General features: G+C 46.0%; 1 protein-coding gene across 7 annotated transcripts in view; it reads left to right on the forward strand.

Moving 5' to 3' along the window:
• Positions 1-15,811, forward strand: part of DLGAP3 (DLG associated protein 3) — a 243,927-nt gene that overhangs the window by 215,105 nt on the left and 13,011 nt on the right. For all 7 annotated transcript variants that reach the window (XR_013231011.1, XR_013231010.1, XM_077337514.1 and 4 more), the window contains 4 exons: positions 3,325-3,410; positions 8,167-8,591; positions 9,877-9,968; positions 11,598-11,741. Coding sequence is in view for 5 of the 7 variants with exons in the window: in XM_077337514.1 (XP_077193629.1) it covers positions 3,325-3,410; positions 8,167-8,591; positions 9,877-9,968; positions 11,598-11,741 (747 nt within the window). In the remaining 2 variants the exon portion in view is untranslated. The remainder of the gene's footprint in view (positions 1-3,324; positions 3,411-8,166; positions 8,592-9,876; positions 9,969-11,597; positions 11,742-15,811) is intronic.

Consider the following 15,811-nt stretch of genomic DNA (forward strand, 5'->3'; position numbering starts at 1 on the left):
TATAAAACCTCTATGGATTTACCATAGAGACTTTATTAAATGCTAGAGAATCCACGTGTCACTTCCAGTTTTTACAGGAACTGATGTAAACGTTCCTGTGTGACAGCAGCAAGTGGTCCCCTGTCCATTTCTTCTGCGATGCCAAGACAAAGCAGGAGGCATTGCATCTGTATAGAGTAGGAAAGTGACCAAAGTTATACTTCACATCTTCTGCTTCCATCTCCTAGGGAGACAATACTAATTTGAAATTTAAGTTCCTTTCGCCCCTGCTCTAGAGGTAGACCTTCCAACCCCCTTGTTCCCATTCATCTGATTCTGTAATCTCTTGCTAGCAAAGGAGCAGTAGATAACATCACAGGATCAGAAGTTCTTGTTGCTACTTGGACATCCAATGATAGTTCTTCCCAAGGGAAACCAAAGAAAGGAGCAACATAGATCATGCCTTCATTTGTTTTCAATGGTCTTGTCCTCCTGAGCATAGAGAAAAACTGACTAGACTGGCTTTTTCCTCCAAGGACGTTATACCAGGGTATATTGGACAGGGATATTTTTCTCGGCATTTAGCTCAAAGCTGTAACAGGATAATGTCTGAAAAGGTCAATCCAGGCCATCTCTAGGGTTATAGAGTTGTATCAAAAAGAGAGCCAGCATGCTGCAGTGGTTAAGAGCGGTGCCTCTAATCTGGAGAACTGGATTTGAATCCCTACTCCCCCATATGCAGCCTACTAGGTGACCTTGGGCCTGTCACAGTTCTCTCTGAGCTCTCTCAGCCTCACCTATCTCACAGGGTGTCTGTAGTGGGGAAATGGAGGGTAGGCTATCATAAGTTGCTTTGAGACTCCTTCAGGTAATAAAATGCAGGCTACAAAAAACAGCTCTTCTTCTCTACCCAGAAATGAAAAATCCCATTTGGTCACAAGCTGCTTCATGTAACGATTCCAGCTCTTCATGACCACAGCAAAGATCACGGGGAAGTCAGGTTCAAGGCCAGGACCCAGCTCCTACACGTTCTGTCGCTTCTCTCTAGTTGCTCGTTTTAATTTTTATTAGGCTCATAAATTTGCATTTCCTGTGCTCGCCATTAAATTACACTTCATTAGCAGGCCTGTCCCTTGTCAGTTAGAATCAGCCCAGGTGTTCCGGAGAGAGGCTAAGTGCAGTTCAGGCGAGTGTATCCATGCGGTTCAGCCAAGGGGGCAGGCTGGTGAGAAGGAAGTGTCTGATCCGACTTCATGGTTTGTGGTTGCTTGTTTGACAAGGTCAAAAAATTGGAGACTTGAGAGCGCTGGCTCTTAACGAATCACTCGAAGCTGACGCAAAATGAATCAATTAAGCCTTGGCCACCACTCTGCAAAGACGCAGTGCGCAGGCCTCATGTTTCACAGAGGAGACTGATATTTTGCATGCCATTGGAGGAGTTCAAAAGGCCCTCTTTATCCTTCCCGTTCCCCCGAGCTTACATGCTGCCTGATTGGATGGTTGGATTCACAGCCAAGGCAGTTGGAAGAAGAAGAGCTGTTTTTTTAAACTCCACTTTCCACGACACAAAGGGGTCCTGAAACACCTTTCCCTCCCCCTCTCCCCTATTGTAATCAACAGAACATAAATGGAGAGTAGCCCTGATGGCTCAAATCATGTAGTCCAGCTTCCTGTTTCAGTCAGATACCCGTGGAAGGGCTATAAGTCGGGCATTGAGATAAAATCTTACACATTTTGTTGACAGAAGTCCCTGCTTCTGTGCTTTTAATTGGCAACTTGCTCAGCCTAATTTCCTTAGCCGAATCAAGTCCATATGCCAGGATATGGGTTGTATCTGCTAGGAGAGGTGCTTTCTCTACGGCTGCCAGGTCTGACTTGGGAAATATCTAGAGATGTAGTGAGGCAGAGCCCAGGAAAGGCAAGGTTTGGGGAGAGGAAGGACCTTAGCAGGATACAATGCCATAGAGATTACCCTCCAAAACAGCCATTTTCTCCAAGGAAACTGGTCTGGAGATTAGTTGTAATAGGTCTCCAGACTTCAGCTGGAGATTGGCAATGCTAGCCTACCCCAATGCAAGATTGCTTCCCTGATGCAAAGGCACTTGGAAGAGCATCATGCGCTAGGCATGGTCCCTTTCACTGGAGGAAAACCCCTCCCCACACTAGCAGCAGGAACCAGAGCTGTGTCTCTTGAGGGTCCTCATTTGTCTTCATTCTGTGGCCACGGCTACTTGTTGACCACCCATCCAACAACTAAATAGGGGCTAAAAAATAAAGCAGCCGGCAGCTAGAGCACATCAATGCAAGAAAATTTTTAAAAATCGGTTGAGGTGTGTAATCTGTTTTGTTGCCAGTGTTCATGGCACAGGATCTGAAAAGAGAGAGAAAGGGAGAGAGTTGGTGCAGATCTTGAGTGACGCAAGTCAAACGTTAGCTGTGGGCTTCGCCATTTAGGCCAGAGGAGCCCTGTTCCTCTATGAAGGCTCCCTCGTGGATTTGGGGCTGTGCTTTCTCCACTCTTCCACCACGTCTGGCTCGACGATAAGTCTGAGGTCTTTGAAGTTTACTCGGCGTCTTGGGGAAAGAAGGGATGAAACGAAAGGCCAGGGTTGCACAGCGCTTGATCCCTGCTCTACGCTCCTACCGTTTATCTGGATTTCTTTTGCATCTGGTGCTTGGAATTTAAAATCCACACGTCTGGTTTGCAAGACGCTTCCACCCAGCTCTGGCCTAACTACTGACTCTCTCTCTCTCTCTCTCTCTCTCTCTCTCTCTCTCTCTCTCTCTCTTTCTCTCCCACACCCATTCCTGCCACCCATGAATCTTTATCTCTCTATCTTCTTCTTAAACAACATTTCTTGGTCAATTTATCCATCCGTCTGTTGCTTTTTAAATTTTGCTCCACATCTATCCATTTTTCTTGTGGGTGGTATTATTTTTGTCTACTTGCCTGTCCGTCTATTTCTCTGAATTGTTCTTCCTTTCTTTTTCTTTTCTTTTTCTGTCCATTCTTCTCTGTCCGTTGTCATTCTTTTATTCTCCCTTCTGCTTATTATTGTACTCCTTTCTATCTTTTATCCTCTTTTCCCTTCTTTCGTTTTTATTTATTTTCATTCTGATACTTTTATATTTCCACTGCCCCCCCTCTCCTCTCTCTCTCTCTGAATTTCCTCTACTAATCAATCTCTCTTTGTCGATCTGCCCCTGTCTCTTTGTTTTCCCCTTCTGCTTCTCAACCCAACTTCCTCGCTTCCGCTTCTGGATCCTCTCCTTTATTATCCCATTGACCTGTCCACCTTCCCGGTCTCCTTTTCCTTTCTCTTCTTCCCTGCAACTCCCAAACAGGTGGAAACCATCTCCGATTCAGACACGGAAAGCAGGAACCGTCGGGAGTTCCATTCTATCGGGGTGCAAGTGGAAGAAGATAAAAGGTACCACGGGTTGAACATCCTCTTTCAAGCAGGGTCCCTCCATGATCTTCAGCCTTAGCAACCTCCAGCATTTGCGCTCATTCTCACCGCCAGCAGGCCTGGTCCTGAAATCAATATTCACCCCACAGACTTTCGTCAGAGAATCCAAGCCAGAGAGGCCCGGCGATGCCAGCTTCTAACAGCTGCATTATCATAGCGGCTCATAAAATAAAAGTGCAAAGGCTCGAAGGCAGCAGGCTTTCGCAGATGCCTGTATGGTGACAGATGAGGTGGGGAGGGACTGTGGGTCAATGGCACAATATCTGATTGGCATGCAGTACAATCCACAGCATCTCCAGTGAAAAGGATCAGGTTGCAGGTAACGGGAAAGATCTCTCCCCAAGACTCTGGAGAACTGCTGTCAGTTCGAATGGACAGGACTGGCCTTGACAAACCAATGGTCTAATTTTGTATAATAAGGCAGCTCCATACAGAAGCAGTGTATCCTAGAAGCTCATTTAACACTGGTGCTACAGGCCTGGCAATTCCAAGGGCAGTATGGTTAGGGGGCCTTCACACTGTGATTGTTAAGGGGAGTCTTCGCACTTAGGTGGTTTGTGGACCACAAGAATGGGAAAAGGGCAATATGTATGCTCTCTTAGTAACTGAGCATGCACATTGCTCATTGAGCACACATGCAGAACACAAGCTGCATAAATATCAGCCTTTTCTAACCTTTTGACCATGGAAGAACTCCTGAAATATTTTTCAGGCTTCGAGGACTCCCAGAAGTGGTGACAGAGAAGTGGGTGCAGAAGTAAGATGCAGGAGCCAGCCAATCAATCAATCGATCATTTACTATTTCCATTGTGGAGAAAGTGTCTAGGTCTTTAGAACAACAGGGGAAGTTGGCTTCAATGACCTCTAGTGATGTAAGCAGCCCTCCAGACTTCTGGGAAAGACTGCCTGGCCTCTGGGGAACTCTTGTGTAGCCCCAAGGTTCCCCAAATAGTCCATGGCTTATCACCTTTTATTTATTTATTTTGCTTCTCTTATACACCACCTTTCACACCAGGGCAGCTTATATCGTTCTCCTCCATGTTATCCTTACAACAATCCTGAAAGGTAGGTTAGGTTGCGAGAGTGTGACTGGCCCAAGGTCACCCAGCAAGCTTCCATGGCAGAGTGGGGGTTCGAACCTGGGTTTCCCAGAACATAGTCCCCCACAGCATACCATCTGTCTATGCTGGTGTGGGCAGAGAAAGATACATTATGCTGTGTCTTTCCTCACCTGTACCAGCAGCCACCCGTGATAGAGGAAACAAAGTCCTTCATGATACCAAATAAAATGAATCTGAGATAGGGGTTATCAGGGCAGGAAAATGCCTTACAGGGTTCCCATTTTCGGTGGCCAGTCTGTATTCTTTGTAACATTTTGTCCTGTTCACAGAGTAGTGTGAGACTCTAGAAGAACTAAGGGCCACCCAACGAAAACAGATTTCAGCTAGAAACTCCCTATTACAGGATTCGGTGACAGCCGCTGGCTTAGGTACATTTAGAAGAGAGAACTGGAGAACAGGTCTATCAAATTTATGGGGCATCAGTCCATCATTGTCGATGAGCCATGATAGCCACAGGGGACCTCTCAGTTGCAGAGGCAGAACACCTTTGATTGACAGATGTGGTGGGGGGAGTTGGCTGGGAAACACTTGTGAGCATCACAGTAACATGGGACTAGTTGAGATGCTCTTACCAGCATGGTCAGATTCCGCATGTTATATCAAAGAAGTTTTTGCCTTATGAGCTTTCTGAGATTCTCCGGTGCAACACCGCCTGCTTGCCTTTCCATTCAGTTCACTGCACGGTCACTTCTGTCATGGAGCATGCAAGGTGACCACTGTCTAGTGCAGGGGTAGTCAAACTGCAGCCCTCCAGATGTCCATGGACTACAATTCCCAAGAGCCCCTGCCAGCGAATGCTGGCAGGGGCTCCTGGGAATTGTAGTCCATGGACATCTGGAGGGCCGCAGTTTGACTACCCCTGGTCTAGTGATTCCATTTCTTCATTCATGAGGGGCTGGCTGGCACATTCTCTCTCTCTCCCCCTCTCTCTCTCTCTCTCTCATTCTGGCCCTTCAGCATCCATCCAGTGCCTGTTGCCATAGAAACAGGCCAACCAGCGCGAGGAAGAGGGAGCAGACATCTTAGCGAAAGAACACGAGGAAGCCCCCGTTCACTGGCTTGTTTGTCAGTTTTTGAGTTTTATCCCCTAGCGGTTTGTCTCTGAAAAAAAAAGAGGTGCGTCCGCTCAAGCACAGCTGAAATCACCACCTCAGACACAAAATGCCCCGCTTCCCTGTCTCCTGAGGGTGTCGGGTAAGCTGCAGGCTACTCTGCACATGCTCGGTGACACTGCTGTGCTCTTTTGTGGTAAAATAAAATTCAGGGCTGTGCCCTGGCACAAACTAAAGTCCCATTTTGGCCTTCTTGTTCCACAACGGAAAAAACAGAGCGGGGGGGGGGGGGCACACCAAATGAAATTGAGAAGGTTTCCGGGTAGACAAAGTAAAAGATGGATAGATAAGATTCGTCAATGAATTACCCTTTGTACCACAGCCGCTGCAAGGCTATTTAAGAACTGTCTTGCCCCAGGGGAAGCGGGAGAACAGATAACCTGACTGAGGAGACTCCGCAGGACCAGAGCTGGCGAGACCATCTATTTAAGCTGTCGATTAGTTTGCGACAAGCACGGAAAGCATTTCTTAACCCCAGCAGGATAGTTATCCTTGGCGCTTTTATAGTACATTGCCTGAGGCATTTTTTTTCCAGTGGAGATACAATTCTCTCTCTCCCTCTCTCATGAGTTTTGCGCTGGTGTTGGCTGTCTCATTTGGGTAATATGTATTTTTTTTTAAGTGGGGCTTTGTATCTGCTGCCTGGCTGGTTCCTCTGTCATTTGCCTCTCTCATTTGAGCCCCGCCAAATACCTAGTGACCATAATAAAGAAAGGGAGAAACGGGCAGCATCACTATTGATCGTTTGGTAATCCTGGTGACAAGAACTAATAATGCAGTTTAAACACCGAAAAGGGTTAATACAGCATGAAACCGAATGTATGTATTTACTCCGTTTCTAGTCTGCCTGTCTCACCAAAGGCGGATTACACCACTTTTAAAGAACAGTATAATGTATGTGGTAAAATGTCACAGAACTGGATTTATTTGTTGTTTAAGATGCAATACAGCAGTATAATGATATCATAAAACTGCCAAAATGCCCAGCCCCACCCACTGGCCTTAAAACTGTAACCTTATTCCCCTTGTAAAAATACAAACAGAGGCAAACATGAAGTCAGGATTATCGAAGGTCCTTAAATATATGTCATATTTCCCCAAGATACTATTGCATCCCAAGAGAAAGTGAAACCTGTCCTATCAGGGATTTCCCTCAGGGTCTATCTGCACATTACAAAGCCCTCCTGTTTGTTGGGAAGAGCTGACTGCCTGCCAGATGCACACCAGCTCTTTTGCGTTAGGGGCCTCAGCAAGCGGGGCGGGCGGGAAAGCAGCTGTAGCTCTCCAAATCGTCCCATGGAGCCTCAGTTGGCTGGGTTGTGAGACCGCATACATCATGTGATCTTTACAACAGAGCCAAATGCCAAGTCTGTGGGGTAGTCTGAGGACATGAAAACAGCGCGAGAGGTACACAACAACCACCTCTCCCCTAGACGCTGTGCTCATAAACAGAAAAGAGCCTGTGTGCATCCCGGGTAGAGAGATACAAACTCCCATCACATGTCTGAAGAGAAAGTCCTGTTGTTATTCTCGAGCAAACACGAGGGCTTTGCGGTGTGTAGACGGAGTAGCTTGGTGTAGTGGTTAAGAGCAGTGGACTCTGATCTGGAAGACTGGGTTTGATTCCCCACTCCTCCATAGGCACCTAGCTGGGTGACCTTGGGCCAATCATAGTTCTCTCAGAGCAGTCTCAGCCTCGCCTACCTCATCTGTTGTTGGGAGAGGAAGGGTAGGTGATTATAAGCCACTTTGAGACTCCAGGTAGTATAAAGTGGGATACAAAGAAACAGCTCTTCTTGTTGTTGTTCATAGGGAACACAACAGAATGTGGGAACAGCATTGCTGTGGCCCATTTATGATAGACTAAACTAGATAATAGTGTACATAAGTACTAAATCCCTAAGTAGGCATGACAGGTTGTCTGTTAGTAAAAAAAAATCACTAGCAATTTGAAGCTGTTACTATGGACTAGCTCCTTGACCTAATGAAGTTCTGGAAGAAGAATGGCCAACTCCCAATGAACCCTAAGTTTTCCCAGTTAACTTATTCATGCCTTGGCTACATTTTTAGATTCATTTGGTATTAAAATGCCTGACGCAGTTTACAGCCAGTGTGTTTGGCCTCCAAACAGAATGAGTTCTGTTAATGTCAGGGCAGCCCTGGTAGAAGCCAACTGACTGTGAGCAGATATTTAAAGTAGGACCTTGTGGCAGTGAATTCTAACATTTAGTTATAAATATCTTTAGCCACTGCTCGCCTAGTCACCCATCATTTTGGTGGAGTGAACAAACTCTGATGAACTTGGCAAAGTTCCACCATGCTAGATCCTATCATTCCTGTTCCTCCCAAGGAGATATTCTGTATTAGATCCTTTCTCCACCAAAGGCAGAGGGAGACCTTTATCTTGGCTCCCTCCCTCCTCGCAGTTCTCCTATTTCAAATGCTGCTCAGAAAGTCTCTAACCCCTTCTCCTCCCTGTTACAGGCGGGCTCGGTTCAAACGGTCCAACAGCGTAACAGCTGGGGTGCAGGCTGACTTAGAACTGGAAGGCCTGGCTGGGCTGGCAGTGGCCACAGAAGATAAGGCCCTGCAGTTTGGCCGCTCCTTCCAGCGGCATGCCTCCGAGCCAGAGTCCACCAGGCAGTACTCGGTATACAAGACGGTGCATACGCAGGGCCAGTGGGCCTACCGGGAAGACTACCAGATGCAGTATGACACCGTGGAAGTGCCACGTCAGGACTCTTGGATGGACAGAGGTTCGCGCAGCTTGCCCGATTCTGGCCGAGCGTCGCCTTGCCACCGGGATGGCGAATGGTTCATTAAGCTCTTGCAGGCAGAGGTAGAGAAGATGGAAGGCTGGTGCCAACAGATGGAACTGGAGGCTGAAGATTATGATCTGCCAGAAGAGAGTAAGTCTAAACAGAGCTCTGTGGGTCAGGAGGTTCTCTGGGGCTACCATCTTCCCTTTTTAAAACTAAGATGGATGTGGTGGGACCAGGGTCTGAGCAACACCAAAAGCTCCCACACGCATGAGGCATTGGATTGTCCCACTTCAGAGGGCAAAAAGTTCCCCCACATAAAATAAGTTCTCAGCATCTCCCATTGCTCACACCACTTTCAGCAGCAGTTGGACAGCATCGTGTGCTGCACTGCAGCACTTCCAGCAAAAATTTGGAAGTGGCGTAGTGTCACTCTAGTAATCATCTGGAACTCTATGATAAAACCATTGAGTTTGCAGCAATTCCTAACCTATGTTTCTTCCAGATTTTTTTGGGAAGTGATGTAACACCACAGTCTGGCCTCGTGGCCCCTCTTCCATTTCCCCATTCTCAACCCTCCCATCAGTTACCAGGCACTGCCTGGCAACCCTATGTTCAAAAGAAACATAGCAGGGAGAAGAGGATGCCTTGGATCATTGGCATGAGTTTATCAGTTTGTGATTTGGGTTGCTTTGAAGCTTCTAAATACAACAGCAACTAATAATTATCCATAAACTGCAATGATTTTTCTCTTCCTTCTGAGAAGCGGGCATTCAAGCATTAAGTGCACAAACATCGGCAGCACCTGAAGTACTTTAAAATACTATAGTAGAAACAAAAGTGCAATTTCCCCATATGATGTCTAGTTTGGTCCAAGACCAGTAGTTATTAGCTGGCATGAACAATATAAATATTAAAGGGTTCGAACCTGTGATTCCATACCATTAAGATTGATCATACGGCTGCCTTACTCCAATAGAAAACAAGTTCCTCCGAGAGAATCTTCTTCCATGAGAAAAGGAAAGGGGGATTTAACAGGAGACAGTTGTAGATCCAACCCAATGTTTTAACCACATTTGATGCTGATGCTGCCCTTTTTTTTTTAATTGCCATTCTGGGATCAATTGCTGTTTACGGGGAGTCAGTTTTAACACTGCCTTTACTTTTCATTCAAACTAAGAAGCAATCACGGAGCTCTTTTAGGAAAGAAGACTAGTATATAAATTTCAGTAAAAGTATACATGCATGCTGTTATGGGGGGGAGGGACCCAGTGATCCTAGTCATCTTAACTCATACTTATGTCTCACTGGACATACAGGACCATGACCTTAGCTTTCGAGCGTTCCAGGCGTGAAAGGCCACTGGAGATTGTCTAAGGTGCCTCTGGCATGCATTTATTTAATAAATGTGTCATTCTTCTGTATGTCTTCACAGTCCTGGAGAAGATCCGTAGTGCAGTGGGAAGTGCCCAGCTCCTGATGTCTCAGAAAGTCCAGCAGTTTTACCGACTCTGCCAGCAGAACATGGTGAGCAAATCTTGCTGTATGCCTAGATTTTGCCTCCTTCCTTTTGCCTGCAAAGCATAGAACTGCATAACGTGTCTCTCAGCCCATACTAGGCATGTCTCTGGGAAAGGAACTCAGAAGTTGAGCTGTACAGTAAAATAATGAAAAACTTGTTAATTATTTATTATAGTGCACAATTAAAAACAGAATAAAAACTACATTAAAACTATACAGAACTAACAGCACATAAGACCAAACGCGTTTCGACCCTACTGGGTCTTTCCTCAGTGGTCAGAACTATGATAATACACTCTATATAAAAATATCTATATTAAACACTTTATAAAGTGTAGCTGAGAGGTTGAATGGGATCCTGGAAGATAAATAGATACTGAAAAATATCAGAATGAGCATGATTAAAAAGGAGAGTCCAATATGTAAATCATTCAAACATGAGTGGTGACTTACTGTAAATTATGGCTCCAACCAATATATGTAAATTTTATCCTTTTTGGAGACTACCTCCTATGATATATGCCTAGGGTCACCACTCTGTAAAAATAATATAAATAAGAGATGATAAATATATAAATATTTATATATTTATATAATTTATATAAATATTTTAGTAAATGTGCCAAGAATACTGAACATCTACAGAGAATCTCTGATTCGTGCGCCTGGGATTGATTCTCTTGTTTTCCATGCCTGGCTGCAGCACGCTTACCAAGGACTTTTCCGCAGTTGTTATTTGCCGGCATGTTCTTGCCGCGTTAACTTCTGGATGCCAACCCCGATTTTGCACCTGGCATTCGACCTTACCGGGGGTTTTTGGCCAAACCTGAAACTGACCAGGGCTGTGTTTCCCTTTGTGAAATTGACAAGGTTTGTACCTTTGAATGTTCAATCTTGCTGGAAGGGGAGGTATATGTGTGTTGTGCTTGTGCTATTTTGGAACTACTTTGTGACATAATCATGTGAGCTTCCATGGCTGAGGGGGGATTGATTCTGTGTCTCCCAGATCCTACTCCAGCATTCAAACCAATGCAACATACTTGAAGAAGAAGAGTTGGATTTTATACCCCTCTTTTCACTTCCCAAAGGAGTCTCAAAATGGTTTACAACCACTTTCCCTTTCTCTTCCCACAACAAACACTCTGCGAGGTAGGTGGGGCTGAGAGAGCTCTGACAGAACTGTTCTGGTAAAACAGTTCTAACAGGATTGTGATTGGCCCAAGGTCACCCAGCTGGCTGCAAGTGGAGGAGAAGTGGGAAATCAAACCCAGTTTTCCAGATTAGAGGCCACCACTCTTAACCACTACACCAAGCTGGCTCTCCCACCTTTAATCCCACTGTTTTGCTACCTTCAGTTCAGAAACAGGCAATCAAAAGATTAGAAAACACAGACTGTATCATAGGCAGAGGAGAGAGAAAATTCCTTTCCAGCACTGTCTCTTTCAGAGGTCCCAAAGCAGACGATGAGCTGTATCCCTTCAGGCACTTTCCATACCAGCTTTTCTTCCTCCCTAAGCACAGGCAGGATTCTGTGCCTGGATGTCAGCCCAGTCTTGATCATTTTGGCCCGCACCCCTGATGGGAGATCTTGGACAGCAGTGGTTGACCCTGTTCCCTTTCTTCTCCCCTTGGCAGGACCCCAATGCATTCCCCATGCCCACCTTCCAGGACCTGGCTGGATTCTGGGATCTCCTGCAGCTCTCCATCGAGGACGTCAGCATGAAGTTTGCAGAACTTCACCAGCTCAAAGCCAACGGGTGGAAACCCCTTGAGCCCAAGGTAATGGTGGAAAGGGGGGAAGCATGGACGGAAAAGCAAAGCCAGGAGGCAGCACAAAGAGAAGGGTGCCAGTCCATCACAGGTGCTTGGCTCTCTCCCAGTCATCAGTGGCCTGAGATGGGTTGTCCCTCCCTCCCCCTTCCCCTGGCCCTTGGACCAAGCTGGTGCTGTCACAGGCCCAGGGCATAACAGTTGTACCTTGCTTGGGACTATCACACGCTTTCAACTTGGGGATGGGGAGACAGAGTGCCCACAGGCCATACTATAAGCAGAGTCAAGTGTACTGGAAACCAAAAATCCCTAACATTCTGTAGCTGGGCAAAATTACACAATTTATTGTGATGGTGGGAGGGAGGCAAGGAGCCATATAAGTCACTGAAGTCTGTCCCCACAAAAATCCCCTTCTACCTTTCATTCCCTTGGAGGGATAGAAATGTGCTCTGGTGGTGGTAATTTTTTTAATGGAAGTTGAGTGCCCTTTTTGTTCTGGATGCCCTTTGAATCGCAGCATGCACCAAGAGCTGGTGATAAAACCAGCAACCTCTTGCATACTCCAGCCATCTGCTCTTGCCTCTCCATCCACCTGTAGAAATGGAAAAGGCGAAGGGTTCAGGTTGAAAGACATGTCCGATAGGCCTTTGATGGAGCCTGGTACTTTTGTGGTTAAATGGAGGTCCGTACACCTCCTGTGGATGCACCTGCTGGGTCAACTATGAAATATTTTCCCAACGAGAGCATTCTGCAATTAGAATAAATGCACCAATCGCCTCTCTGGCTGAGTTATCGGTTCAAGAGAACGGACAGGGTGATAGTCATGGAGGGAGGTCTTGAATGTATTCCAGGTTTAAAGGCAAAATGAAAAGGGGACTTTTCAATCTGTTTTTAAACATTATTAAGTTTTGGCAGGGGGGAAAGAAGGAAAATTGCAGCCAAACAGTTGCCACTCTTCACATCTGCCTCAATCCCTGCAGTCCACATAAGACAAAGAGTAGCAGAACAAGAGAACAGTCTATTTAGTATATAGAAGTATGATAGATAAATATTTGAAGGGCAGTATGCCAGCTGTGATTCTTCGCTTGATAAATATCCCATAACAGGAATTGAAAGGTGACCCAACATATAATAAAGGGTCTTCCTTGGGTGGTAGTCTTTCTTCCTGAAGCCTGATTGGCATGCATTCTCTGCTGGACAAATCTGGTCACTTCTTTCATAGGGTAGACTGAGGTAGGAAGATCGGGTCCCTCCCTTCCTTTTGCAATCTGTACTCCCCCTCAGGTTACATCACCTGGGGTCATCTATCAGGGTACAACTATTGCCAGCAGAAGAGGCGAGGGTCTTCTGGATAGTGCACTTTTCAATGCACTTTAGAAGTAGATTTTCCTGTTCTGCACAGGAAAATCCAGCTACCAAAGCACATTGAAAGTGCATTATCCTATGTGTGCAAAATTGGCCTAGGTTACTGATTGTTGCCACCGTCAATCGTATTGGGTTTTATGTTGATTTTATATTTTTATGTAAACCGCCACGAGCCAGCTGAGCCGAGAGTGGTAGTCTATAAATCTAATAAATAAATGGAGAACAACAGGAGTGATAGAGGGGCCTAAAAGTTAGTAAAGGTGAAAATGCTCTTGGGAAGCAATCGCATGGCACCTGCAGACAAGAAGGAAGCACACCTTTCCTAAGTGATGGTCCTGCCTTTCCACCTACCTTCTTCCTTCAATCCAGGAGAAAGTCAGGGAAGGTCTTTTTGGAAAGTAATGGTCCAAGTCTGGAAATGTTTGGACAGATGGGGGATTGTTTAATTTCGTTGATTGGGCTTTGTGTCCTTGCCTCTTAGTGCTCCCTCATTAGCCCACTCTGAGTCTAAAGAGATACGGCAAAGCAGAAATATATTTTAAATAAATCAATAGGATCCAGGGGAGGGGGAACCCAGCAACTTTCTAGTCCTTATGGAGAGAAGGTAGAAAGGATGTGAAATTCCTGATGGTGAATGGTAGAAAGGGGGAAATTGAGCAACATTTGACTGGGGCACTTTGTAAAGTCATTTCTCCCGAGCAGACTAGATTATGCATATTAAGCAATCAGAAGCCAGTGCTGTCATTTGCATTATCTGTTCCAGTCACAGAGTCCTTTCTGCAATTGTGCCCTTAACCACTTCATAGGGCAATCCTAGGCAGAGTTAGGCCCTCACTGACTTAAAAGGGATTTACAAGAGCATAACTCTGTTTAGGGCAGCACTACTAGACTCCTCCTCACATCCAGACATTGGGCCTTTGAACATCCCATAATGGATCCAGGATTGGAGGGAAAGGGGAAAGGCAATAGGGTGCCTTTAGAACAGGGGTCAACCTGTGACCCTCCAGATGTCCATGGACTACAATTCCTATGGGCTCATCTGGAGGACCACAGGTTGACTACCCCTGCTTTAGAGACCCCCCCCCCGCCTCCTTGCTTGAATGAAACCAGTGGCATTGTTGGGGCAGGAGTCTCTTGGCCAGTGTCGGGAGCCCAACAAATGCCACCCGCATCACCATCCCTCTCTGTTGTCATCTCCAGAGATCGTGAGCAGTGATGTGCCAGTTTTGCAGTTACAAGCAAGCTTGCCTCCTTGGCTGACTTGGCTGCAATTCTGCTGCGTCTCCTCTCCAGCATCCTGCGAGAGTTGGTGCATATAAAAGAGAGATGAGGGATTTGGATAGAGAGATCACAGCTGTTTCTTTCTCTTTCTCTCTCTCTCTCTCTCTCTCTCTTTCTCTCTCTCTCTCTCTCTCTCTGCTCATCTAGAGCTGTGTTGCTGGCCAGGCAGAAATAATTGGGTGTTTTTAATGAATCTTTGTTCTCCTCCTTTGTTTTGGGTTGCGGGTTTTGGTTCTTTTTTTTTTTTTACAAGAATTCCTAAGCTGAGCAACAAAGCTTCCTTTTCCCCCCACCACTGAATTGAGAGGGAGGGTGGCTTCCATCTTGGCTGAGGAGCGGTTTCACTTTTTTGTATGCTCCTTTTTTTCTCTGTCTGCACACACAGCTGTGCATGCTCCCTTTGAAACCGACATTGAGGACTGCAGCTGGTGCCTGTAGCTGGCAGGCCTGGACAATAGTCGTGCCCCATTTCTTAGCCAGGGGGAGCGTCAAGACGCAACACCAGCATCCGTGCCTCCCATTCTCACTCAGCCTCTGCCAAACAAAAGCCCGTTTGCTCATTCTGCACACCCCAGTTCTCTGTGCCCCTCATTAGTTGTTCCCTTCCCACCCCAAATGTCTTAAGCAGGCCTCTTTGCTAATGTTGCTCAGGAGTTTGCAAAACACTGAGAACCAGGCACACAGAGAACATCTCATGGACACATGAAGCTGCCTTATACTGAATCAGACCCTCAGTCGATCCCAATCAGCAATGTCTACTCTGGCAATGGCTCTCAGGGTCATATATGGAGGTCTTTCACATCACCAGCATACCTAATCCTGTTTTAACTGGAGATGCCAGGGACTTCTGATTGCAAAGCAGATGTTCGATCATTGGACCAGGACCCCTCTCAGAAAGGAGCAGTCTAGCCTCTCGCAAAAAACACAGAAAGGGGCCTGAGTTCACACAGATCTGAGTGCTCACAGATATGTGGGTATGCACATGCATATCTAAGTGGGGAAATATGGACAAGGATGGGGTGTGCATACTCTACAGAGGCCATGTGTCAAGACTCTGTTGAATTCCCAATATGCGGATCTGTTGTAAACAAGAAATCTTTTTATTGAAGAAAATGGCGAACAGAAGCAAGGGTTTTCCTTGCTAAAACTGACAAATGAAACTACAAGGATATTTTTAGGCTTCCCTCACAACTCCTCCCAATTCCAATCTTAGCATGCTCATCAACTTGCCAGACTCCCATTTTTCTAGGACAAATTTCTCAGCAAAAGTGTGCACTAACTCCCAGACATTACAAGCATTCCTAAGAGCATAGATTACTCCAGTGAAATCAATCCAGCAAGGTCAAAACGATAAAACACCTGCCAGCAGAGGAGCTGTGAAAAACCATTACACAATTAAGACACAGGTTAAAGACAGGTCAAAAGGAACATTA

The sequence above is a fragment of the Paroedura picta genome, chromosome 5 (genome assembly GCF_049243985.1).
Source record: "Paroedura picta isolate Pp20150507F chromosome 5, Ppicta_v3.0, whole genome shotgun sequence".
Classification (NCBI taxonomy): Eukaryota; Metazoa; Chordata; class Lepidosauria; order Squamata; family Gekkonidae; genus Paroedura; species Paroedura picta.